Source organism: Leuresthes tenuis, unplaced genomic scaffold (genome assembly GCF_036924035.1).
Source record: "Leuresthes tenuis unplaced genomic scaffold, fLeuTen1.0.hap1 SCAF_23, whole genome shotgun sequence".
NCBI classification, from domain to species: Eukaryota; Metazoa; Chordata; class Actinopteri; order Atheriniformes; family Atherinopsidae; genus Leuresthes; species Leuresthes tenuis.
In genome coordinates this window covers 21,262,672-21,290,497 of record NW_027325377.1, presented here as the reverse complement: position 1 = coordinate 21,290,497, position 27,826 = coordinate 21,262,672, and the positions used below count along the sequence as shown (strand labels likewise).

The 27,826-nt window shown below is 40.6% G+C and overlaps 2 protein-coding genes across 3 annotated transcripts; both read left to right on the top strand.

Annotated features, from left to right (window-relative positions):
* Positions 1-3,225: 3,225 nt before the first annotated feature.
* Positions 3,226-14,130, top strand: nudt4b (nudix (nucleoside diphosphate linked moiety X)-type motif 4b). The gene is made up of 5 exons (XM_072377521.1): positions 3,226-3,679; positions 9,131-9,241; positions 10,336-10,380; positions 10,558-10,645; positions 11,182-14,130. Exons 1-5 carry the CDS (start codon positions 3,584-3,586, stop codon positions 11,400-11,402), a joined length of 561 nt encoding a protein of 186 aa, XP_072233622.1. The 5' UTR covers positions 3,226-3,583; the 3' UTR covers positions 11,403-14,130.
* A 1,293-nt stretch (positions 14,131-15,423) lies between these two features.
* Positions 15,424-25,075, top strand: pkp2 (plakophilin 2). Of its 2 annotated transcripts, XM_072377620.1 has the most exons (13): positions 15,424-15,721; positions 16,632-16,696; positions 17,743-18,347; positions 18,447-18,576; positions 18,701-18,908; positions 20,081-20,255; positions 21,152-21,269; positions 21,489-21,650; positions 22,396-22,572; positions 23,163-23,316; positions 23,427-23,616; positions 23,934-24,021; positions 24,693-25,075. In XM_072377620.1, the coding sequence occupies exons 1-13, from the start codon at positions 15,538-15,540 to the stop codon at positions 24,780-24,782; spliced, it is 2,346 nt and encodes a 781-aa protein (XP_072233721.1). In that variant the 5' UTR covers positions 15,424-15,537; the 3' UTR covers positions 24,783-25,075. The 2 variants fall into 2 exon arrangements, with proteins under 2 accessions (XP_072233721.1, XP_072233722.1); XM_072377621.1 differs by lacking the exon at positions 16,632-16,696 and having other exon boundaries at positions 15,679-15,721.
* Positions 25,076-27,826: the final 2,751 nt, after the last annotated feature.

Below are 27,826 nucleotides of genomic sequence, written 5' to 3'. Positions count from 1 at the left end.
TCAGTTCTGGCCCTGTCGTCCCTCCATCTGTCTCAGTGAGAGCCAGAAGAAATCAGAGCCTTCTATTCCCCTCACACCTCAGCTAAAAGGGGACGTCTTAATAGGCTTCTTTGGCAATTTAAGATGATGATGATGATAAGCCACTTTAAGTATATAATGACAAACAGATGTATTTTTCTTTGAGGTGACTGATACTACTGAGATTGTTACATTTGTCAGTATATCTGGGTCTGAGTCCAGGAGTTTAGATACTAATTCTAATCAATTAGAAATCACTTATTGCTAATCATATACAATGTAAACTACATTAACATATAAAAGCACATTAATATTTCAGCTTGTCTCCCTGATAGTTCTGATGCCGGATGTGCTGAAGTTGTATAATTATTCAGTCCTATTTCTATTCTTCAAACAAAGCTTTCTATATAGCAATCCAAATGTGTACTTTCTCAGCTACGACAGGTGTCATATGAAAAAATGATCTATTGAATGTTTTATTTGTCACCTTACATCATATGATAAGTGAGTTGCTGTCATTACAGCAGGAATCACATCCGTGTGCTAAAACAAGTTAGTGATGCTGCTTGACTTTGAGTTTCCAGTTACACAAACTGCAGGATGGTCGTGTTAACATCGGAGTGATGTGATTTGTTTATCTGGATGGTAACTATGTCCATCTTGCAGTGGATCCCCAATACAGCCTAACATGTTTATGAATGTTTGTAGGAAATGCTCCAGTTGTTGGTGAGACATTTCTAATAAAACTTCAGTCTGCCTAAAGTAAACTCGGGGGATCATCAGAATCAAAGAGATTTATTCTGTTTAGATCAAATGCACATGTTTCAGATTTCATAGCTGTGGTTGTAATATTTCAATGTCAACAAAAGGACTTACTGACATGACATACAATGTGTTTCATTTTTACATTTATAATATACTTATATACTAATATACTACTACAGCTGACTAATCTACTAGTCAGCTGTGGCCTTTCTACATTCCCTCTGTGGGTTTTCTCCTGGTATTGTAGCTTCCTCCCTCAGTTCAAAGACATTCATATAAGTTTAATTGGTTTTATTCTATGTATGTTATCACAATTGAGAGTCCAATGGTATTGTTATGCTCCCTGTTTGCCACTATTCTGTTCAGTGAAGCCTGAAAGGCAATCAGAAAAAACAAAGAATCAATTATCTTCACAGACATGTTGACTGTGTCACTCTGTGACACACTTTGATCAACATTACGTCATTGATCTTTGCTTTCTGGAGGTCACCTAGCTTTTGATGTTGTCTTGAGAGTATCAGCGTGTGGGTTCTGCTCAGTCTGCAGGTCAAAGGTGAGCTATGTGGGAAGGAGCCTGCTGCAGAAGCTGTAAACCTGAAAGTGTCATCAACACATACACTCAAACTATAATTGGCTGATTAGTTTTTAATGACATCAGGGTTACAGTGTCTCACCTTTTTTCAGATAAGAAATCACAGCTGCTCATGGTCCACTCGCAGTTTCCAAAACAGTTGATATAGTGAAGGGATGGTGTATTTCATTCACTTGAAATGACACACGGTACCGTAAGACATGATCTGTTGTAGGTTTAACTCATTTTGCAGGCGCATCGGGAGTGATGCTTACTCAGGAATACAACAGAAAACTATATTGCAACACAGATCTCCGACTCTAAACCTTTGCAAATTTTTGAAGAAATACGTAACCCGCCATGTGCTTAAATGATTGTGTGAAGAAGCCATTCTCCCTTTCTGTCCTCCTTTGCGTTTGTCATATGACAACTTAACGCAGTTAAGAGGACAGAAAATGACCCCAGTGATGACCTAAAATCCAATGAAAGTAGGGAGTCTCTTCTTGATTTCCCAACAAATTGAACTGAGCATGCAGAATGTGGCGTCATGCACATTTCTACCAAAACTTCCAGCTAAGTAGTCTAGTAGGTGTGTGTAATAAGCAGCCAAAGCAGCCCCTTTGACCATACAGACAAACCTTAACCTGTTACATGTAAATAATCTTGAGCAAATAAAAGGAGCCAGAATGTAAGTTTATATGTACTTAAACAAAAGGTGGAACTTGAAAAAGGGAACTTCCCAAAGAAAACTCCCATAACAGTGCAATAAAGCATTTGTGGTGACTTGTATCGTGATAAATGAGTGAAGGTGGTTCTTATTTGTTGGCTTTCATTAGCAGTATATGGCCAAGCCTAACCTTAATACTATGAGTAGAGGTGGGGCCCCATGCTCGGTCAGTTATAATTAATGTGATTAACACTTATTTTGGGGATTTGAAAGATCTGATTTAAGAAGTGCTGTGTTTAACATGGAGATGATAGCGATAGTATGGGACTGAACTCAGAACATTGCACTTCCAGAATGCTTAGACCAAGTCTTTTGGCTGCTACTAGTTTGGATCAGAGAAGGGTTGAAGTGGGAGTAGCACTTCCCCTCAGTAGGTGCTTAGGGTTCGTGTGGGTTGGATGGGGTACCTGTGCATGAAACGACCACCAAAAATGGCCCTGACAAACGCTGATATACTGTAAATTACCTTTTGAAAATAAAATAAATCTATTTCCTCTGTTAAAAGAAACAAAAACACCCTTCAACCTCCTCCATGTGTTCTGTTCTTATCCTCCTCTACGCCTTTTGAGATCTGACTCGACCCTATAACGTCTACAGTGACTAACAATGTTTTTCATACAATTCATACATACAACAAACAACATAGCTTACTTTGATTATAAAGCTGTCGTTGACAGCATATATACTGCCACATTTTTTCTTTTACAGGTTATGCACCGTGCCAACATCAAGGCTGGAGGACAACGAGATCATGTGCGGTATTTTGGTGTAAAGGAGTTATCTTTTCAGCATAACAGCTCATTCCATTATTCTTATTTCTAATGACTTTGAGACAAAAAAATAAAAAAGCATTTCTCAATAGGTGTTAAAGCCCTTGTAAGCTGTGAAAACAGCACCGACAGCTACACTGCGGGACAAAACGGCCTTAATGAAAGTTTGGACCTCTTCATTCCCATTAGGTACTGCACACTTTGAACAAGCACAGCTCAACTTGTGAAATCCTCCAGCAGGGCTGCTGGAATATGTCCATCCACTGTTTATGAGCGTAGCCCCGCCCGTTGAGACAAGCTCAACCAATGAGCTCATCCCTGCCTCTGATCTGTACATGTAAAACTCTGATCTGCGTGTTCATTGAGTCAGCGGCCATGCGCAAATGGATCCAGAGGAGGGCTGTGAGATGTCGTCTTCATAAGATCTCTCCCCACGGGACCACGCACACTCGTTGCTGACTATAGATCACAAATAGCGTCTGGAGCCTTTCGTGTGTCTTCTACACGCACTGATTTTTACGAGGAAAGCTGAACCCCGCGATAGTGTGACGGGAACCTCTCCAGTCCGTGCAACCCTCGTCTCTCCGCTGATGACAGACCATCTCGGACCTTGGATGCAGAGACCAGCAACGATGCGGCGGCTCTGCTGTTAACTCTTTGAGGGAACAAAAACCAACAACTTAGTGTTTTGCCTGTTTTATATTGAAGGAGGGAGAATAAATTCGACCCATAATGAAGCTAAAACCGAACCAGACCAGGACGTACGATGGAGAGGGTTTTAAGAAAAGAGCAGCGTGTCTGTGCTTCAAGAATGAACGCGAGGAAGAGGTAGGAGTTCCCGCATAGTAATGTGTTAAACTGGGTTATATGTAGCGGTTCTGTTGTGACTTTGTGGCCTAGTCATGCCCAATCTATCTGTACCCTGTCATTCAGGGAACTCAGGGGTGATCATGAGTAAAACAGACTATACTCATCAATGATACATCTTGACTTTGATTTGTGGTATCGCCTTTTAGCTGTATCTGCATCCTGTTTGAGTTTCTTTAAAGACCACTGTTTTGGTTTCTGTCCGTGCTGTTGCTACTGTTGCTGATGAGCCCTGGGCCATCCAGTTTAGGCTAGTTTGAGGAGCACGTAGAGAATAGAGAAAAAGCGCCGTAGTTAAGGAAGCGTCACTTAGCAACAAATGACTAATGGAGCGGACTTTCAGTATAAAACGCACAGCCAGGAACCCTTCTTGAAATGGCCGTATATGTAAACTAGCGCTCTTATTTTGAAGGTAGATTCGCTACACATCCTGTTAGCTTCTCGCTAGCTTCCGTGGAGTAGCTAACAGAGGGGGCGAGGCGCTTTCCATTGCACGTTTCTTTCAATAGCTGGTTTAACAGCGGGCTATGTTGAGTGAGGAGTTAAGAATATAGTCCGAACATCTATTTCTAAATATGTCTACCAAACGTCGCGTCACTTCACCACATAAAACCTCAACAGTGTCAGCATCCATGACCATTCAAGTTCAGGCTGCTGCATCCCGCCGGCCTTGAGCTGGCGGCTGCGTAGCAATTATGTCGGGGAGTACTTAAAGGGACCTTTCGCATATAAATAATGAAGTGAGGTGGCAGGCACTATTGGCGTCTCTTAAAGACTTTACCCGGTGATATTCTATATTTATTACACACCTGAAAGTGGCTTTTTCTAGCATTAAATTGCAAACCAATAAGTATAACACAAAAATGAACCCAGTGACCCATGACAAAGCAAAGTAATTAAAAGCCAAATAAGATGAACTAGCTAATTAAAAAAGTAAAACTAAGAAAAAGGGTTGGTGTAATCTGACATGTTAACTCTCACCTACACTGAAAATACATAAATCATCCAATAAAGACAAACTTATTTGTATATATATTTAAAGGAAATCCTTGAGGGTTTTTTTGGAAAACCACAACTTTATATTTCACGTGTGAAATATATTATTAGTCCATAAGTCAGGGCTCTCTCCATTTTCTTGCCTGTCTAAATTTAGCCTTCTCTGAGTATGGCATAAACACAGTGTTACACAATATACAGTAAAAACAGCCCCGTCTGCTGTCACTACACAGGCACTGCTTTGACCCTCCAGTGTTTGGCTGCACAACACACTTACCTGGAAAAGGTATGTGCAGGATATCTGCCGTTACTGACGGTCATTGAACAGACATAGCTATTGCTGATTGTTGTAATTTTTGTTAATAGTTAATATTTTTGTCCCCACCTTACCTGGTTTTACCTGACCAGTTTATCATGAAAAAACATTCATTAAATACTGTGGCAAACAGAGGTGTTAGACCACAACCCTCAGGAATTTCAGTTTTTCACAGACATGTCTTCTCACGCAATCACAGAGGTGACTCCACTTAATGTAAGAGAACCGAGGGATACTTTGCTCGTTACAGGGGTTGTAAGCAGTAGCCATTTTAAAGACCTGGTGGGTTATGTGATACCTGCTTTTCTTATAACACATGGCTACACTCGACAAACTAAAATCACCTCTTCTCAGATACGGGACACCCAGCTGTTGTTAAACAGGATCTGTGTGTGTGGCTCACTTGTTTTTGTTTTGGAGAGGAAAAGGAGAAAGCAGAGCCCTCGGGGCATGACACCCCGTGACAGCAACTAAGCAAACCAACTGGAGAACCTGACAATGCAGAAGGGCAGCAATGATAGCTGAGTAGGCCACATGAGTATAGAAGCAAGTGAATTGCATGGATCATGTGTGACAGAGCCTCTTTCCTAGTTTTACACTGTTATTATGTGCGGTGAAGTTATAAAAACACCTTTTATGTTTTCCATAGACTCGCATCAAATTGAAACATTTTTAAAGAATACTCCAACAGGGACTTGTTAAAACAGCTCAGCAGTATTTTTATTGGATGTTGTTGAGCATGCAGCAAAGCCACAAATGAACGGGTGTGCAACTTTCTCATGTCGTTGCTGCTCCACAATATTCCAGTCAAATCATGGTGCCTATAATGGATCACGTGCTGTTGTGTAATGTGAGATAGGTTGTGTAAAGTGATATGTCCTCTGAGAAGTATCACTGCATTTCCTTTAAGATTTTTTGTGATTTACAGCTCTTTTGCCTCTCAGCTGAAGTGGGTATTGAAAATGAACGCCTGAATGTTTTTCTCAGGTGTCGGTGGAGACCAAAACGAAGCTAGCTTGGAGAGGAAAAAAACAAAAACGCTGTTAATACACTTGATTGGCAGCCCTTAAATTCCCCATGTTTTCTTGAGGGGCTGCATGTGTTCACACGAACGTGAGAACACAAATATCTGCTTCAGACTGACTTTTTGCAGAGTTTACGCAGCCGCTTTTGTCATATTAAGTAAAAAAAAACAGCAAATTAGCCCATGTTTCAGTAGGGCAGATCATTCTCTGGAGAATAGCAAGAAGGCAAGCAACATTTTCTGCTCATTCGCCGACGTTGCAGATAATTACACGTGTTCTGGTCGGTTCAATAACAGTCATTCCAAAGAAGTCAGGTGCCCCATCAACCATCCTCGACGGTGACGTGATTATCAGGTTACAGCCAGAGGCTGAACTCTGAAGGTTCTGCTGCAGGTTGTAAACAATGTCACATTGGAAATGGTGGGAGGAGCTTATCAGTGTGAGAGGATGCCTCATCATGATGTCAGAAACACGGGGATTCAGGGTGTTTAACTTAAATCTGCTGTGATTCAGCAACGATATCACTGTCTTAGCACAGCTGATTCTGCTCCTCAACCACTTCCCATCATTCTCTCCTCCCGGCCTGGCCTGGCATTTGGAGCTTTCTTTATTTGACAGCTACAGGCATTCCTCCTTGGGGAGGAGGAGGTGTTTATGTCCTTCAGAATATTCTTGCCCGTCGTCCCTCTTTAAGGCCATAACAGACGACTGTCATAGACTGTGTTTCAGTCCATGTATTTGACGATTTTTGTGCTTTTTAACTCTTTTGTGCTTTTTATTTTGGACGAGCACATGACTCTTACTCTTGTGTGACTTTGGCATTATTAAACTGATTAGTTTGGCATTTGTCCGTCACGTTTTTCGTGACGCGCTGTGGTGTTTGCCAGTGAAATGTCACTGTTAAACACCACAGTGCTTCCTCTGAGGTTTCTCCTTCATCTTGACCTTCTTTTCGTACACAAGTGGTTCAGAGTTTGGCTGTCAGCTGACTGTTGACCCAGCTCTCATGACGGTGTGAGTTATTTTGTTTTGGTTCGTGTACCCGCTTTAAATTGCTGTCTGTAGAGTGTAAGGAAGTGATGTTTGATCTGTATGTCAGTGGATTTGGTTTTGTTGTTGTCTTTTGCCTCTCAGATGCAGAACAATGGTGAAAAGTTAACATGAATTCAGGAAACAAGAGCACATGTGCAACCACTGGCATCAGTTATCATCACCACTCATAGACCTCAATTTTTAAAAAGTATTTATTTCTTTTTTTCCAACAGAGTTGGTGAGTTCATTCTGTATTCCAAAATTCATTCAAGCATGTGATGCTGTGAGTCTCTCTTTGGAAACAACCAAAAAATAAAAGTGGTGCAAGCAGAGCAGTCCTCGCTGCCCCCGGAAGCTGTGCAGCATTTGTTTTGTACACATCCCACCCTGTCAGCTTAGGATGTGTCCACATCAGTGATCTCCCTTAAAGCCCTGCTGGCTGCAGTTCAACTCACAGACACACTCTGCCGGGCAGTGAGGGCTGGAGGTCGGGGCACTCTGAAATCGCTTAACACACCCAGGGACAAAAGAAAAGAAGGAAATTTAATTTCATGCCACAGGAATAAGCCGTTTTACAAGTGAACTTCTCATCAGAGTAATGAAAACGGACTCCTGGTAGCTGACAATCACAGTTAAGAGGAGGAAATATAAGACTATTGTTGGGTTAGGGTTAGTTGAATGAGGCATAAATCTAATGAGGCCCACTGAACCTTCCAAACAAAAGCTTTACCTTTTTTTAGGGGGGATTGAATAGATAGTTAAAAGGCTGTTTGATCTTAAAGCTGTCTTGCCCATAGAAGAGCTCGCTTCAAGAGGTCCCGAGGTTCGACTTTGCACATTTCCTCCAGATTGCACTCTCCTGAGAACACGTCATGTTCTGCGGTTGTGCTGCCAGTGGAAAAGTCATCCTTTAACACGTATGCTTTGCTGCACCTTACAAACTCCTTACACCTGTCGCCTAGAATGAAGACCTGCTGTGCGGGGTTTTTCCTTGAACCTTCACAACTAAGCGGTGCATGCCCACGCTTAATAAACATCGCTATTCTCGACACCTTGCCCTCATTCTAACCAATATAGTCCGGGACTAAAGCAGGTGCCTAAATTCGGTGAGCATGGCACGTGAGGAACGGGGCAGCTGGGTTTGGCCTTCTGCTCTGATTTAACTCCTCAGAGGAGCCTCATCAGAAACCACAATCCCATTAGGGAATGTAAGAGAAGGTATGTGAAAGCTGAGTTTGGATTAAGTGACAGCATGACTCCTGTGACAGATTACAGTTATCAGCTGCATGGTGGAGGTGAATGTCACCATCTGTTGCACAGGCTGCCTGACACATGGCGCTCTCTGTATTATATGTTAACTTCTTGATGGGTGTTAGAGAATAATTCCTGAGTTAACTTGACCTTAAACGCTGCAGCTCCGAGGGACTATTCATGTCTCTTTGCCCTGACCTCCTTCATGCTGCACATTTGTCTTGGTGTTTCATTGCTTTTACTCATACTGGGAGTCGATATGCTACAACCTCTGCCCTGGCACAGGCCATTTGTCCTTATGATGATTAAACTGCTCCATGTTAATGCGATGATGTCCACAGCAGGTGCATTCATGTTTGTTTTGATTGCTAATATGGATGCATCCTTACAAAACGCATACACAGCTGCATCCGATCTGTGTATATCAGTGTACATTGCAACTTTAGTGTAATTCAAACTCTCGTAGGGAGATACCGGTACTGACAGAAGTTTTTTAGCACATGCTGGGTTTACATGCATTTTTTTCCATGGGGAATGTTGCCTTGGAACCTGCAGAATATTTTGTTGCTTTTTTTTAATGGTGACAGAAACACAAATGCCTTAAAAACATAGAGACACTTCATTATTACCCTGCAAATTTCTCCTTATGCAAATTGATTAGGTTTGATTCATATTTTGAATGTAGAATATTTAGTGAATCTGGTGTCAGTGTGCCTTCATCGTCCCTCATCATCACTGCACAGTGACACAAAAAAGATCAGCATTTTCTAAACTTGTTCTTTTTTCGAGCAGGTTCTGCTGGTCAGCAGCAGTCGGCACCCGGACCAGTGGATCGTGCCCGGAGGAGGGATGGAGCCAGAGGAGGAGCCCTGTGGTGCTGCCGTGCGAGAGGTCTTTGAAGAGGTGAAAATATCTGGGGATTTGATTTATTTTGATATCATGTCAACCGAAGGGAAATGCAAAGCAGTGCTCAAAGTGCTTGTTCCTGGCCATATATAGCAGCCTGTCTTGGTGTTATTCCTGGTGTTGTTTAAAGTGCTCTTTTCTTGCAAATATCTGTGTTCAAACTCCAGAAATGTTCATATAAAGCTAGAACTTTTAATGGGCAGTAAACAGGAGGCTACTTTTTTAAACTAGCTATTTTCTTTCAGATTAATATGTGTGCATCACCCTAAAACTCAAAATACTATTATAAAAACTCCAGTTGTACAATTGCTGAGGGCTACAGTGCCAGTAGGTGGGTAACTGAGGGACCCGATGGCATTTCAGAGATGCTACTGGTTGAGAACCACATGTTCCTGGCTGCGTCATTGATCTAAACTTGGCTCTTCCCTGGATTCCTGCACATTCACATACCCAGGAGCCTCTCTCGTTAGACACAGCACTGGACTGACTGACACTTGTGAAATATGCTGAGAAGGGGAAAGGACAAATGTCATATGTCTTGACAGTAATTCAAGTCCTGTGAAGTACATCTAAATCAGTAAAACAACCGTTATGAAAGAGACATAATTACCTTTGTGTAATAATACTCTTCGGGACCCACAAAAGGTTTTCTTCCAGGTGATTGTGATGATAAAGATGGTTGTTATTATATAATATACTGAATGTAAAGTCCATATTAGAGCTCGTAGGACAAACAATGGTTAAAGCTTGATGGGCAGTTTCTAGAAAAAGTAAAAAACTCCAAAAAATATCTCAATCTAGGTGCAGAGGTTTGTTCTGTAGCTCATTTAGATTTTTTTGTGTGTGTTTAGATGATTATAAACTCTCGGGAGGTTAGAGTTCAGCTCAGACTGTGGAGGCAGGCGGGAAGTTGTTGAACACGTTGAACAACAGAATTCCTGTTATTCTGACATATTCAGCTTTGAGCACTGCTTTTCTATTTCTTTTTTCATAAGGCTAAATTTGTTGAGAGGCTATTCAAAACACAAAATCTGTTAATTTGTTTGGTGGTTTCAGTTGAACTGAATCAGTCCCTCTTACTCATTCCCCAGGCCGGCGTGAAGGGGAAGCTCGGACGTTTGCTTGGTGTATTTGAGGTAGGTTTTCACATGTTTGAAAGTGCACCTAACGGATGTTTCAAATGCACAAAAACGTACAATTTGCACATTTTTAGACCTAAAGATTGCTAAAAAATGTCACAAATTTAGTGTTACTGTTTTTTTTATTATTAGTATTTAATTTTTCCTATTTTTTTCTTTTTCTGATCCTTGAAGCAAAACCAAGACCGAAAGCACCGAACGTATGTGTATGTGTTGACTGTAACTGAGACGCTGGAGGCCTGGGAAGACTCAGTGAACATAGGTACAGCTTTCCTCATTCATCTCGTGAATGTTTGCAGCCACTGTGTAACTGCTTGCTCTGCTGAGTGAAATACACTGTATCTGTTCTTATTTATGTGGTAGCTGCTTGGAGACTGTATGGGTATGCAGTGACAACAGGTGACTATAAATCTAGGGCACTGATCTTGGCTGCAGTGATACTTAGCTGCAGTATATTGCAACCTCCAGTACTGTAGATGCTAGTGCTCAGCCTTACTTTGTTATGATGTGCTCAGTGGAGAACATCCTCTGTTTGTATGATACAGAGTCTGATGCACCATTACAGCCTCTACTGCCCTGTTCTTGTATTTGTATCCATAATGCTCACCCTGCTGTAAGTCGGATGCAGATGAAATTTAAATGCACATTTCCTCTTGTGGTAAATTCCTGCAAAATATGCAGCTATTGGAGCACACAGTTATGTGTGTGTTGCACATATATTGTAGTAAAATGGCTTTTATACAATCCAAGCCAGAAAGAGTCCTTTAACTCATGTGTGTCCTCTGTCTCCATCTGCAGGTCGTAAGCGGGAGTGGTTCACGGTGGACGAGGCCATCAAAGTGCTGCAGAGCCACAAACCTGTACACGCAGAGTACCTGCGGAGGCTCCAGCTCAGCTGCTCTCCCACCAATGGAAACTCCATTCTCCCGAGCCCGCCGCCAAACGACAACTACCCACATTACAGTGCAACCAACACCGCACCCTCAACGGGCAGCGTGCTGGGCTCCTCCTGCAGATAGGAGGAGCCTCCTGTCCTGTCGAACTCGGAGAGTTTACTAAAAGTGTACAGTCTCATGCATGAATCTAATGACTTCGTTGAGCTGTGGCTCACTTGTATTTATAATCTCTAACCATAGCTGCAGGACTGACCAAAGCCATTGCCAGAACTGTGTTAAAGACTGAGCTGGAGAAGCTTGCTAAGCTCACATCTGGTTATGGCTGAGTTATGAACACTTTTCTTTTGCTGGCAAACACCAGACTGGAAAGATACAGTTTGGGAAGAGGAAGCTGCAGACTCTGCTGCCGCGAATGACCTACGGGGAAGGAATGCCTTACAGAAACTTTGTACGAATGTTATATTTGGGTTCTCTTTTTTCACCCCACTTTAGTCATTTTTACATTTCAGCAGTGCTGCGCAGCTGTCCCCAAAGCACACGAGAGTGCAGAATGTTTCCAGATGTAATAATGTCCTCAGCCCAAGATGGTGACATAAATATACAGTATAACATATAGACAATATTTAAAAAATATTGTTTGTTCCATTTTAAGGTCAATTTTGATATAATTTACATAAAAAAATTAATTTGCAACAGTTTTAGAAAAATAAACTTCATTGACCAAAATTATAATATTTCCTTTCAAACGTTAAATTACTAAGTTAATGTTATGAAAATATCATCTAGCGTACTGGGCCATTTTAAACATGTAATACTGACAGAAAATGACCCAATGATAACAGTTGTTAATAACTTTCTACCTCAGTGGACTGAAACTGGATATGATCTTGTGCTGAGACCTCCGTCAACACAGCACTGCTGTTTATAGTTAAACTTTCGCCTGTGGAGTAAAATGTCAGCCAACCTTTTTTGACTCACAAATATTTGCACACAACCTTTTATCAGTGCTCACCCTTCTAGACTATTCACTCATGCAAATTACATAAATGCCACAGGTATTATGCTAAAGAGCTCAACCGAGTTTCGGTTTATTATGAAAGGTGATTGTAAAGTTTACCTTGAATGAAAACGATAGTGACTGTCTGCTCTGTCTTTAAACTCCAAGGCAGTGTGTTAAAACTGTCCACCTAAACAAATCAATCTGACAATTATTGTATTTTCTAATCAGCCTGTTAATGTTGAGGTCGCGAGGTGTCGGGGGAGGGTGGGGAGTGAAAACTACTAAATTTAGTTTTATTGGACAAATTGATTCAGCGTTACAGCTCAAGGTTTGAAGAGTAGCTGGTTGGACAATAAAGTTTACACAAAAAAATGCACTATATATGGACATTTTTTTAAACAACCAAATTCCAAAGAAGATTGTCTCACATCAACGTTTAAATGACACACTCATCCTATCCTCACTGAAACCTGCGCCTCCCCTGCTTCGACAGCTGAATGACAACCAGTCGACCACAGAGATTTGTAAATAGCTTTGAGGAGGTTTTTAACCTGAAAGAACATGTACATTTTCTCTTAATATTTTCTATATTTTCTAACGATGTACACACAGCGGAAGAGGACAAACTCCACTGAGTATGTACAATGCTGAATGTTTGTATATAGACAATGTGTCACGGGACAGGATGTGAAGGTTTGCGTCGAGATTACAGAGAGAACACATCTGAAAATCAAGAAATCCATTCTGTTGTTCATGAGTGAAGGAGAGCTGCATTTCAGAGTGAGATGTCCCGTTAAATGTCGTCTTATTAAAATGCCTGACAACACAGAATGGGAAATCAGTTGGTTTGCAACCGGAGACCTTAAAGAAGCGGTTGACTTGTTGGCTGAAAATGTAGAGCTTTTTCTTTCTATCTATCTCTTTTTTTAAACACTATGAATAGCATTTTGCTAACAATGTTGTACCAACTGGACACTCAACATACAGTGGAGATATCAACATGTTTTTTTCTGTATATATACATATATTTATATATGTATACATACATATTTTGAGAATAACCTGCAGCTTTAGAAAGATCAGATTTTTTCTTTCTTTAATCTTTGGAAAATAAACTAGTTTGATTTGATGTCTTATACACTGTCAGGCGAAACAGTTTTGTAGTAGACACCTCCATATAAATTTTGTCTGGTGACTCAGACTTTTCTCTAACCGAAAAACTTTGACCTGTCCCTGTTGTTGCTGCTCTCAATCTCAATCTTAACTCCAGTCTCATTGACTTCTTCTCGCCAGTTCACCTGTCATCCAGTCACAGCCTTGCGTGGCTTCTGTCTGTCTGTGTGTGTAAATGTTTATTACAGGTTGATGAACTTGAAATGTGACGTGCCAATTTTGAAAATGTGGAAAAAATCTTGATCTATATGTGAGGGAAAAGAAGACCTTAAACTTAAGTCTGTTGACGTTATTACAGAAAAGTGTGACTGCATCCTCCATTTTTCAAACTATGACTAAGCCCTTGTTCTTTATCTCACACTGTTTTACAATCCACTTGTCATGTTACTGATCATATAACAGACAACAATCCAAGTTTTCATTTAATCTAAATCCGGTACGCTGATGTTCTGCAGCCTGAAACACATTCTCTCCACTTGCTGAACAGCCGTTGAATGTTTGAGTCTGTTGATTTTTGACTTGTCTTATAATCCTATCGAGAGCATCTTAATCAAAGCAAATGAGAGAGTTTTCACTGTTTATCATGATATTATGCAAAGCAAAGTTAAATGTGAACGTGATTTGGACTGGAAAGATTGTTTGAAAAGATTTCATTAAAGAGGAAAAATCTTACTGTAATCATCACTGAATGCTCATTTATTTGGATGCAACATAAACTCTGTACACTATGAGGCAAAACCGTATGATGACAAATAGGGAAGTTTGCTAAAAGTAGTGAAAGTATAAAACAATTAGCTATTACATTTGCTATTGAAGGTCTACCATATTAATAGATTTGGATTTGTGACCAGGTTAACCTGTTTAAGAGACCAAGGGTAAACAAAGATAATAAAAAGAAGGCCACCACCCATTCTTAGCAGGTTTTATAACATCTGTAATCCAACATGAATGCTCTGGGTATGAGCTTTTTTCACTATATAATGACAGGCCAGATAAAGCCTTTACTTTGGGATAAGAGGCATAGTACGGATCCCTCTGAAGACCCCTATTAGCTTCCTGGAACTCGCCAAACTATAGCTGCATATCATCAGAGTAACAGCAACCTTTCACATCATAATCCACAATAATGATCTTGAGAATCCAGTATTTACTTGGTCATACCTGGGATAAAAAAGACAGGCCAGGCAGACTTTCATCACTGATGTTCAATGGATAATGCATGTGAACAATAAATAAAAGGAGTAACTTTCATCAGACAGTCAAAGGCTCTGTTCTGGGAGACGCACATCTGTTTGGACTTCTGTACAGTATGTGTTTAATCTTACAACTCAAGCCAAAGAAAACAGTGCTGTGGCACAGTGTTGGATATCAAAGGCAACCTCTGCTCACTCCTAAAGTGATGCATTATTGCTGATCATCTCCAGCCATTTCAAACTATTTTGAACCGGGCTGTCTGTGTATTATCTGTTAGTGAGCACTAACTTTGACCTGACTTTAACTCGACTCCCAGTTTAAACCTTCTAAAACCGCAAATTGTTAGTCTTATTGTTAGGCTTTCCAACATCCATTCAGCTCAATCTCACTCAGGACAGGATGTTGTGTAGATGGCAGTGTTGTCCGCATGCTCAGCAACTTGTGCAGCATTCATCTTTGCACAATCCGCTCCAGGGGCTCCAGAGCAGGCGCCAGCACAGAACCAGCTTTTAATTATTCATTCAATTATTTATTATGAATGCATTAACTGAATGTGTTAAGGAAATGAAGTCTAGTTTAACGTAGCATTCTTTACAGATGCGGTTAACTTCCGCATTAAATTAAACTATCTAGCCGATACATTACAATATTTTATTTGATTTTGGGTGACGCTGTTTGATGTGTTTCAGACATCTGGTTAACCGATACCTGGCAGCGCTGACACCTGACACCTCAGGTGCGTCTTTAGCCCCGCCCTCTTCACCGCCTGGGGGCTGGTTGACCCACAAGCGTGCGGGCAACAAAGCGAGACGGACTTTTAATCCAGAAGTGGTGTTTGATACATTCAATGAGGAAAACGACGAACTCTCGGCGTGTGTGTGTTGGCTCACAATGGATGACACGTTTTCAAAGTCGTCTCTAGCCGCGCTGGGCTCCCTCAAGCTGAATGACACCAGTCTGGCTATTCCGACTCCGGGATCCTCAGCGACAACCGAGCAAGGCAGCCGGAGCCTCCGCGTTCAGCAGCAAGTTCATCTCACGCTATCACGGAAGTCAATGAAGAGACTTTCAAATGGTAATGTTTGTTTTTAAGTTTTTCTTCAACACTAATTTTGTTGTAAATGTTAGAATTTGTAACATCGTTGACCAAAACCAGACGCACGTTAGATCCGTCCTAATGTTACCATCTTTAAGGGATCAATTGTCTGAGTTGTCTGTACAGACGGATAATTCTGAGGGTGGTACACTGGAGATCATAGACATACAAACCTCATACCGGTTAGTTTCTGAACAGGTAAATTATCCGATGTTGCACTGGGAATAATAATAATACTATTTGAATATTTTCCATCCTCGTCATTATATTGTGCATTGGTCGGCAAATTGGAGCCACTTCTTCATATTTAGAGACCCTGTGAGTCCAGAGGATGGGTATGCTGGAGGTCTGCAACTGGACTTCTTTCAGTAAATACTGGCACTTTTGGCTTTTTTTTGTGCGTGGAATGTATGCACTACTATATATACATAGTAGTGCATAGTGCCAGCACTTGTCCAACAGGTTTCTGTGGTTTCATCCATTTGTATATAGGCAGATTAAAATGACTGAGGATTTAGGCATGGCAAATCTTCATGTTTAAGAAGCACATATTTGTTGCTTTTTGTTTGATATTGAGGAAAGAAACTGTTATATATAGAGAGATATACTTTATAACATATGTTACTTAAGTTTGATTAGTCTCTTATAAACAAACAAGGTTTAATATCTGTGTGATTTGTCCTTTTTCCCTGTTAGTCTCATACAAATGATTCATGTGACATTTGTTTAACGGTTACAAAGACTCTTGCAGTGCTGTGAGTGTGTGCTGTTCTCTCTCTCTGCGCTGAAGTCGCTGGGATGGGAAACAAACTCATGGCATGAGGAAGTGTTGTCTTGTGGTTGAACGGTGCAATTAAAGCAGGATTCCTTGGACTTTTTCCTTGTAAAGGTGGAGTCCATTTAAAGACATATACAATGAGGAGCTTGGATGATGGGGTTTCACCAGACACAAAGGTAAAGCACCCTTTTACAACTTAGTCTTTATTCATGCCTACACCAACACACACAAGAAATGAAGAGAAATTTGAAACCCCTTAAATATGCTGGCTGTAATTCATATTTTTACTAAAAGTGATCTGAGGTGTACATAGTACCTTTTCATTACAGGTATGAGCTACTTAGATTTGTAGCTTCATATTGTTCTAAACTTTACATGTTGTACTCAACAATTTGAATTTAGCCAAATGGGAGGATCTGAGGATCCTCCAAGTCGATCAGATTAATCACTACGTTTTTCTCTTTAGCTCCACATTAAACAGTCGATCTCTTGTGACTGTTTGAAAAGAGTGAAAGATGCGTGGAGTCTTGAAACTAACAAAATACAATTGACAAAGTCTGAATTTAGATACTATGGGATTATTCTTTTTTCATAACTAATAATCTTAGAGGTTAAAGGAAAAGAATGAAGCTCCACTGTTGTAACTTAATCAACATTACTAATCATCCTTCAGTTACCTTTTGTGTTAATTATATTCACATATACATGCACAGTCCGGTTTCCTGAGAAGTTCCTGGAATGCTGTGAACAAATGAAGGCGTAAAAGAACAAGTACATCATTTGATAAATGCATTTGATGCCAGCAACACATTAAAAAAATGTTTGGACCGAGTAAAACAGTAAAGACTGGAAATGAAAAAGAATCATAAAACAGTGTAGGTGCTTATTTTATCTGCTAAACACTTAATTAATGTGCAACACCTACTTAAAACTGTAATACTGCTTGAATTTGAAGTCCTACCATGAGGAGAAAGCAAAAAGCAGCTCACGGGTGCCGGTTAGCTCAACTGGTTGAGCAGGTGTCCTATATATACCGGCTGAAGCTCTTCAATGCAGCCGTCCCCAGTTCGAGTTCCAGCTCTGTGCCCTTAGCTCAGTGTCCTGCCCCTCTGCCCTCATTTCCTCTTGAGCAACTTTCCAATGAAATGAAACTCGTGCTGAAACAAATCTTTTAAAAAAAGCAGCACTGCTCATCGTGTAGTTTTTGTTTGTTTCTTCTCAGGTAATTGGATCACATTTCTCCAGACGCTCCTTCTCAGGTAGCCTTATGCAGAGACCATCCAGAAGGGACCAAGTGTCGCCACCACCAGTCCCAGAGTTGTCTCACAGTGGTTTTGATTACAGTATGTACCGTGGTATGATGCACGCCGTCCCACAAGCTGGCCATTCACATGCAGTCGGAACGCCGCAGGACTACTCACATGGATCTGACTTCTCAGAGTGGATGAACGCATCTTCATCCACGCCTGTGAACTTCACCCGCAATCCGTCATTCAGACCGATGCCAGGACCGCAGTCTGTGTTTGCAGCTGCAACGCTTCACCAAAACGCTGGTTATGGCTTCACTTCGCATTACAGGCAAAATAGTGTCTACCCGGGGAAACACACTGTACAGGGACACAATAATATGATGTTTAAGTCTACCCAGCCTGATGGAGCCTTGTCCTGGCTGGCTGCGGTAAGGAGGGACGGATACAAGTCCCAGAGACGTCCCCTAAAAAGGCCCCAGCGTTCATCCTCACACTCTATAAACAATGCAGAGGCTAAAATTGGGCAGCAGGCGAAGGCAGAAGTCGCCACGCAGAAGTCGCAGATCGTCAGAAAAGAGTAAGATCTATGTTTACTTTGTATATCTATTCAGAATATCCCGGCAATGTCCTTTTCCAGACCAGGAACTGCATAAGTAATTTGTGTCCTCAGACACAGGCCGTCAGGGAGCAAGATGACGCTGCAGAGGGCAGTGAGCCTTTTGAAGCAGAATGATGAAGAAATTCTGATCACTGCAGCCAAATACATACAAGGTCAATGTCTCCATAAAGCTGAGGACAAAAAGATGGTATGTTATTTGGAATCATTTTACAATGTTTTAAAAGGAGCTTGTTGACAATTAAAAGCTCTAACACTGAATTGTTACAGAGAAAATGAAAACAGTGTCAGTCAGTAATCCACTTTGGTTTTAGGTATACAATCTGCATGGGATTGAAAAACTCCTTGGACTCCTCGAGAATGAGAAAGAGGAGGTGCTGCGTGCGGCTGCTGGGGCCCTGCGTAATGTCGTCTACCAGAATGATGAAAATAAGGTGGAGGTGAAGGACTACGGCGGTTTGGCTCTCATTTCGAGTGCACTGGCATACAGTCGCGATAAGGAGACAAGACGCCAGCTTACAGGTCTGTTGTTTACTCGGATGTTTTAAGTCCCACGTGATTCTGGCTTTATTGGTTTTGTGTTGTTGCGTTTTGGTTTTAAAAGACATCCTTGAACTTTTTTGGGGAATGCATTTTTCTCCTGCATATTTATGGGTTTTCTGTGCAGCTTTTTGGAAGAAGGGTAAGAAATGCGATACCAAAAATTCAATGTGGAATCATATGAGAGTGAAATTTATTGTATTTTCTTTACCTTTACATGAGCTATTTATATAGATGATAACACCAGACCTCTTTCTTGGCTTGTGAACATGCTGCAACACTATATTACTACAATAGCCCAACAAGGACAAATCAAACACTGGCTCCAAAGCGGCATTTCTCATTTTTGGTGATGCACATTTCAAACCTTCATAAATACTGACTTCTTAAAGTTCCTCTAAGTTAGACTCCTCTAAGCACCTGCACAGCACACACTCTAAAAGTTGATATAACTGATAACCACAAGGCAGAAAGCTCCAGGAAGATAGCATTTTCAGACAGCCTTTTCCTCAGTTTGTGATGTAATCGGGAAGTTGGTGTTAATAGGAAATCTAAAGTTTAGGTTGTGAAGGACTGTTAGAAAAGCAAATATTTAGCTCAAACTGGTTCAAGGTGCCTTGCTGTATTGTGCAGCTACACTTGCACAGATATGACCACAGAGTGATCAGAGAAATCTATTTCTTCCTTCATCATCAGGGTCAGAAGTTTATAGATTAATATCTAAACCAGCATGATGCATTTTGGAAACAAGTACTGTGGACTAATGAAGTTAAATATACACCTTTAGCTACGAAGTTAGTTAACAGGAAACTGGGGAAGCAGACTTCATACATACTTACAGTCCCGCAACCTAAACCTCATTGAAAAGCTGAAGTTATCATTTGAAAGAGCAGAGCATCTCAGATAGGACAGGAATCTCACAGAACAATTAGCCTTTAACTGTATTTTCAAGCTGTCAGACATGCCAAGGGGTAAGTTGCTAAGTGAGCAATAATGAGGAGCGCTAAACCAGCGGAAACCAGTTGATCTTCTGATGTACTTGCTGATCTATTCAGAGTAACAGAAATTGAAACCAGGTGTATGCATTCCACTGTAGAGGACCAGGTTAGGCAAGATTGTGATTCATATGAATTATATTTCTACCTCAATCCCAGGTCTTTTGTGGAACCTCTCTTCACATGACGTTTTGAAGGAGCTTTTCTGCGAGACCTTAGGTGTGCTCACCAAGTCGGTGCTGGTGCCCAGCTCTGGCCTCTCAGAGGGCGAGAATCCGAAAGACGAGCTGCTTGCTGATGCTGATTCTTTCTATAATACTACAGGCTGCCTGAGGTAGAGATGTTTTTACTGTATTTTGTGCGCTTTTTGCAGCATATGTTATGCATTAGAGTAAATTTGATTGATGTCAGATAACGAGCTTCTGTTAATCTGAATAAAGATTTCAATAAATTTACATCTATTGTAATCAGGAAGGAAAACGGGATTTGCCTGATTTCTGTCATCTGCATCTGCCTCAAAAATCTCACTTTATGATGATCCCAGATCTGAGTTTTTTTATTGTTTGTAAGCTTGTTTTCTGTAAGGTTGGAAATTACTGCACATGGTATACTGATATAATCCTTCCACTTAAGCCTCCGGGTAAACGAAACAGAAAATACACACCTTACCTCCGTGGAAGGATAATCATTTGTGTGTTAAATTTCTGGAGAAGAATTTTATTGAGTTAGTTGTTTAGACACATCATGTCTGTGTTTAGAAAGCAGGAAATATTAGTTGTACTGCTCCCTTGGCAACTAAAGCCGGATGAGAAGAGTGAAAGACTGAATTATTCAACACGCTCTCTTGGCCCTCCACTCCACTGAGCTGCAGTCGTTATGTTCTCGCTGGCCCAGAGTTATCAAGTTCTCCTTATCATGTTCTGAAGCCTTTTGAGCCCCCTGCGGATGAAAAATTCCGGTTCCTCTTGTGTTTCATCACTGCACAAAGAGCCACTTGTGTGGATGTAGAATGGAGACTGTGTTTATTTTCCTGCAGAAGTCTTTAGAAGTCTGTGAAATAATTTTTCATTAAAAAAAAATTTAACATTTAAAAGTGTGCATTAATTTGTGCTGAAATGACAAATACTGTTAGTAGGCTTTACTGTTGGGTGTTGACCTGGAAAGTTCTAACATGACGATTGCACATGCACATGTCACATTACAATGATTCTTGTGACTGTTTGTTGGCAGGAATTTGAGCTCTGCTGGCTTAAACGTCAGGAGAGCGATGAGGGAGTGTGAGAATCTCATTGACTCTCTGGTTTACTACATACGCGGAACCATAGCCAACCACAAGACTGATGACAAGGTAAAGTGGAAGTGATAAAGTTTTAGAGAAAATGTTTGTCTTCAAGGGCTGTTGCACATCAGTTAAAATCCTCTTTGTGTTGCCACGAGTCACAAGTGGGAATTTCTGGTTCAGCTCCTTTTATTTATTTTCTTAATCAGATATTCTAAGAAAAAGATGCACACTCCATTTCAAAACAGATTACAAATGCTCAAATGTTTGTCTTTATTTCTTTTAAAGTCTACAGAGAACTGTGTCGGCATACTGCGCAACCTGGCTTTTGAGGTTGAGCCAGTATATCTGCAGCAGCACCGCCAGAGTCTCAGCGAATCTCAGCCAAACTTGGCTTCCGAGCCGTCGACTCTCGGCTGTTTTTCTTATCGCAGTGCCAAGATCAAAAAGGTAATCCCTTCGTCAAAGTAATCCACTTTGACAATGCAAAACATTTGGGAGGGATGTTCTTAGATCATCCATAAAAAAGCTTCCTCTTATATTACGTTGATGGAGTGAAAAATTCAAATAAGTGGTTATACTGCTGCTTATTGTGGTGCCTCTGTGTCTGCTGTTAATGTTATCAAGTCAACACAAGGAAGCACAGATACTTTGACAGCTCAAACACGAAACTTGAGTTGACAAAATGAGTTTTTTTTTTTTGTGAGATGTTAATCTCCTGTTGTTAGTGCCACATTTTTTCTGCTAATCACAAGAGTTATTTGTGCTGTGATTTGGTGCCATTTGGTCCCATAAACCCATAAAAATGCTCAGTAAAGCACAATTTGTTCAAAAATATGTCAACCCTATGTAAAGCAGACTGAGCCAGTCCACAGAGCTGCTTGGGTATGTTATGGCAAAAGGAGGTGAAGAATTTTACTCTATCATTATTATTCCATGAACATTTTAAAAAGTAAAAGAAATGCTTTAATCCTATTGAGGACATTCGAGGGTTAAACCCAAGGTCACGAGTGATGGTGTTTGATGAGGCATAGCTCACAGTTCAGATTCCTCAAAATGTTCTACTAAATTGAGGTATTCCCCACAATGTGAGAATGTTACCAGCCCAGTTACATTTACAATATTGTGACCCAGCAAAACACATGCTTGTCCTCCCCTAGTTAAGTGGATTGTAAATGCACTGGCTTTTTCTCAGGATCTGAATCATGAGCCCCACCTGTTGGAGGAGAAGTCTAACCCACGGGGGATAGAGTGGCTGTGGAGCCCCATCTCCATCAGGATGTTCCTGTCAGTGATGGCCCGCAGCGAGTGTCATTTAACCCAGGAGGCTGCCATCGAGGCGCTGCAGAACATCACAGCTGGAAACGGAGAAGTAAGAAATGGCATAGCACAGTTCTTTGGACCGTTTCATGAATTCAGAATGTGAGACATGAAGATGCAACTTAGCAGCACACTGTTGGGATTGTTTGTCAGATTTATCTACGCTTGAACAGACAACGGATATATCTTCGACTGTGCTGGTTACTGTGTGTCAGTGGCTGCTGTGGAAGAGCTTTTTAACTATCAGTTGCTTTGTAGTGAGAATGTTAAATCTGCAGTATGTTAATCAAGGCAAGTAAAGTCTAAGAAAAAATTAAGTACTAAAGAAGCCAGGGCTTTATCTACCATTTTTACAATCATACATTGATACAAAATGAAGAACTGGAAGCAAATACAGGCATTTTAAATAGCAACGAGCAAATATTCGATCATTTTTAACCTAAATTGTAGGCTGTTTATTTGCACTTTGGCATTTCTTTAGAATATTTTCATGCATTCAGTGCAATTTTCAAATGGCAAACAAGCACATTTTTTTTTAATGTGCTCGATCATTTCAGTCCCGTTATGCATCAGCATAACTAGTTGCTGTCATGTGTTTGTGTTTTATAAACGAAAATATGTCATTTTTCTCTGACATCATAGATGAGCAAAGCCGTCGCCCTCACCATTGTTCAGCGGGAAAATGGACTTGTGCATCTTAAGAAGGTTTTAGAGGAGGAAGGTGGTCAGGTGAAGAAAACGGCCATATGTCTGATAAGAAACCTCTCTCGCTACGAGGAACTACACCCTGCCATTGGTAACTTCACATTTAAAATGTTATCTTTTGTCTTCCATCTGACCACAGACTATACGTTTATAACTACACTCAGCCAACAGATCTTTTATGGCATTTCTTTCCTCCTGCAGGGAACCATGTGTTGTCAAATGTGGTGCAGATGCTGCCTGACGACAACACTGGCTCCAACCTGCACAATGAGGTGACATATTTGCTGTATATCCTGATCAACCTGAGTGCGACTGACGTGAATCACGTCAAAGCCATCATCAGTCACAAAGCTCTCCCAAAAATCGTCATGATCAGCGATGCAGACAAACGGTTGGTCAGCGCTCACCTGATCGCTCCTCATGCAAGGCTTTGTGATTTCACAGTATTCTTACTCATATTAGTAATATTCAGTCTGCATTTGTATTGACTCTTCAGTTTGAGGAGGATTCAGTTGAGCAGCATCTCAAACTTTTGATGTTATGTTACCTTTATCTTCTCCAAGTAAAAGTACTTCATTTAAGATCTGACCTGAGTAAAAACAGAACCATTATATGTAATCTTTACTTCAGGTAGTTGAGTTAAAATAAGAAGTCATGCTACGGAAAAAGGCAACAAGTGACCTAATTTCACCTTTTTTTATCTTCTAGTTTTGTACTAAACAGAACCAGTCAGGCAGCAAGTGTTCTGCTGCACACAATGTGGAAGTACAGTGATCTCCATCAGGCCTTCAAGACGGTGAGTCACTTCACACGTCACACTTTACCAAGTTACTTTTCTCTTAAAAGAATAGTGTATGTCTGGGTTTCCCCTGTCAACAAATGTGTGCCTCTGTTTTGCCTGCATACAGACAGCCTAGAAGACCTTTATGAGACTCTCTTCATGTCTTCTTTCACAATATTTGATAGTGAAAAACATTTCTCACTTGTTACAGATGTGATTTTGGGTATAGGGGAATAAAATGAAGCTGTTATATGAAGATGAAGCAATTAACAAACAATTCCCAAAATGTAGGGACACTGTAAAATGTAAATAAAAACAGACTGCAGGTCTCATAAACCAATACATTATTCACAAATAAACATATAGAATGTGAGACATTATTTTATAAAAAAATAAACCAATTATATTTTGTTATTTCAGTTTTATTGCAGATGTTATGTCATTTACGCAGCTGTTGCTATCATATGGTATTAGGTTATGTCATATTCATTTGTTTTGGAGCAGTTCCGTCTGTGAGCAGGACTGGCTCAGCAAGTTTTACATATTCAATTAACTAATGTGTTCATCTTTGACCTGCTTGAAATTTGCTTGCCACTAGGGGGCACTAAAATTTCAAGTCAAATAAAAATAGCCTTTTTGTGCTTCGAATAATAGTCTGTAATCAACACTTTTCTCTCTTCCAACAGTGTTCCTTCAAGAAATCCGATTTTATCAACGAAAGGACAACAATGGCTGTAAATGAGTTTAAGAAATACAGAAACCTTTTGACAGTATAACAGCAAAAAAAAAAAATGTATAAACTGTTTTCACAGCACATTCTTACTCCCAACTTGTTGCGTATTGATGCTTGGTCAAGAGCCCTTCGTGTCAGTTTTCAACACCCCTTTATCATCACTTTCCATTACACAGGGAGCTGATCTCCAGCTGCATATTGCTTGTTGTCCTTCTGCTGTGAAAAGGTGACACATCAGCTGCACCTAGCCTATGATATGAGTTGAGCGGAGACGGATAGCTACCCCACTCTTCAGCATACTTCAGATATTCGAGTTTGAATCAAGCCTTCTCTGTACAACTTTGTTACACATTAATAGCACTTGGTTGGAAGCTGAAATATATTTTGTTGGCATTTTCTACGTTGCCGTGGCAACACGCCCTTTAACTGATGTGTTACCAGCTCAGCAAACCCTGTAAATCTAAAAGTGACATTTTGGGGGCACCCTCTGTGCTTAAAACCACCACAATGAGCTCCTGACAAAGCATTCATGCGTGCCACCGGGTTGGTTTTCCTGTTATGGATCATCTTCATCAGCATAGTGACATATTTTTCTTTTTTCTAATAGTACACACAAAACATTGACAATCGGACTTCTTCTTCATTATGTTTAAGGACAATCGTTTAGTTTCAATTACATGAAATGGGTTGAAGTTTTTATTGAAACAGAAATGAACTGATGAGCCAACAAATATTTATGTTCATGCATTTAGCAGACGCTTTTATCCAAAGTGACTTACACTGGTATGGGGGTCTTGCCTGGGGACCCCTATTGGAGGTAGTACCTTTCATGAAGGGGATCTGAACCCAGGTCATCCATATGAAAGGTGGAAATGTTACCACTACACTATCCATATACATCAAATACCACATTGTCTTACGATCAAAGTAGCAGACAGTTGAACGTAGAAGTTTTAGAAAACTTAAAGTCCCAGTGGTAATTTCCCCACTCTGTAGTGGCAGTTCAGCAGTGGATGACATTGACGTGTTTTTAAGCACTTCAGGTGATGCAGTAATTGCTGCAGAGAACCACAGTGAATCTTAACTGAGAAAAAGTTGGCTTTGTCATCAAAATCGTAAACGGATAAAGTTAAAATGTTTAAAATTTGAAAACTTTTTTTGTATTTATTGGTCAAAACTTGCAGTGTGTACATTTTGATCAAAACCACATTTCTCAATCATTTGTAAATAAAGTGTGGACACAATGTCTGTGCTGATCCAAGATGTTTGGCTTCTATGTTTGTTTGTCAGGCCTCTGAGTGACTTTTAGTCCATGAAGGAGTGTTAACCTTGTTGGTCCTGGCAAGGCGAGCTGCACTGCGGTACAGCTAAAGTGGGGGAGGAGCTGTGAGGATGAGTGCCAATGAGCATCGCACCTCTAGGGCAAGAATTTAAGGTCAGGACAGTGAGGAAACAGCCAGTCACTGACTTTCTTTTTATCTTTACAGATATCAACATCTAATTCTCAATAGTTTTACTACTGAAAGAGAATTAGAAAATTAGAAAAAAGCTGATATGACATGAAATGCAAGCAAGCGATACAGAACTCAGATGAAAGAACCCTGTGCCAAACTCCGGCTCAATGCCCTTGCACAGACAGTTTTTCATTTAAACAGCCAAATTCCCCCAGAGATCTACTTCATCTAATGAAGCTGATCTCAACTGGGAAATTTAGAAAAGCCTCACTTGATTTCAGGCAGTAGTTAAATCTTCTTAATCAAATTAACAGTATCCCAGGAAGTAATTACAGCTTTATGTCAGTGATTCTCCCTGTATCTGCACATGGATCCTCTAAAAGACATGGGGAAAAAGTCTGCCTCTTCAAGCACAGATAAAAAGGATTTAAAAGGCGTTCCGTAATATTCTAGCTGATGTGTGTATGTTCTGAGACAAAACGTGTCACTGAATTACTTTAATCCACTCTTCAGATATAAAAAAGGCTTGCTTTAAAGAGGAACAACCCACTTTTCAGCTCAGTAAAATAAGGCAAATACAGGTTTCCTGTCAATATGTCCGGCAGAGGGCAGTAGTGTAGTGTCGCTACAGCATCACAGAGGCAACAGTTCATTAAAATAATGTGGAGAAAATACCCAGTTGGATGCATGAAACTCTTTTAAAGTGCCCTTTCTCCTCTAAAGATATTTTCAATATTAATAAATCCTTCATTTTACGTGTTCTAACATGCTTTGGCTCTTAGATGAAACTCTAAGCCTCTTTGGTTGAGAAACCTGACTGCCCTCTCCTCTTTGTTGCTAATCTCTAATTCACCCATTTTGTGAACTATTTTGGTGACAAAGGCCACAATTTTCAAGCCCTGGTTTTGGCTGAAGGAGGAGCAAGACTAAGTGCAGCCTTAATCTGTTTAAACAATAGCTTGCTTGTTTTTATGGAGCTTATGCTGCTCTGAATATTAGTCCCAATTTCTTATTTCACAAGACAAGCCTCATCTTGTCCAAACAAATACAGCCACCAACATCATGGGATAAAAAATGAACGGTCAGTCTTTTTTATCTCTGTTCAAAACTGATGAGTAGTTTTCCTTGTCATAGCCCAAAGAATATTTATAGAGCACCCCAGAAATAATATATGCACAAAATACTAAAATAGGCAGTGGTAACAGGTGTGGAGAAACACGAGAATAGGTTTGTTTGCTACTGGACCAGGGCCATGGATTGGGACGTGCTGGAGTTGTCACATTATATGGCTGCACATGTTCATTACAGAGAGAGAAAGGACTCATTCACAGATCTGCAGCAGTGCGAAACAGGCAATATGGAAGATAGTTTTTACTTTACAGTGAGGCCATTGTTGGCAGTGTCACCACTCAGGGCAGATTGCTCTCTGCTGACATGATTGTTCAAGAATATGGGAAATCCGAACTGAAGTTATTAAAGAAATTGCTTCCTGGGAATCCAAATGTCTTTACCCGGCAGACCTTTTAAGAATGTCTGGAATGAAGGTTCACTCTTTAGTGTCACAGAGTAGCACAGACGTTACCAGTGTGACCAGATTACTGAGGGACCCTATCAGACAAAGGCCTAGGGGCCC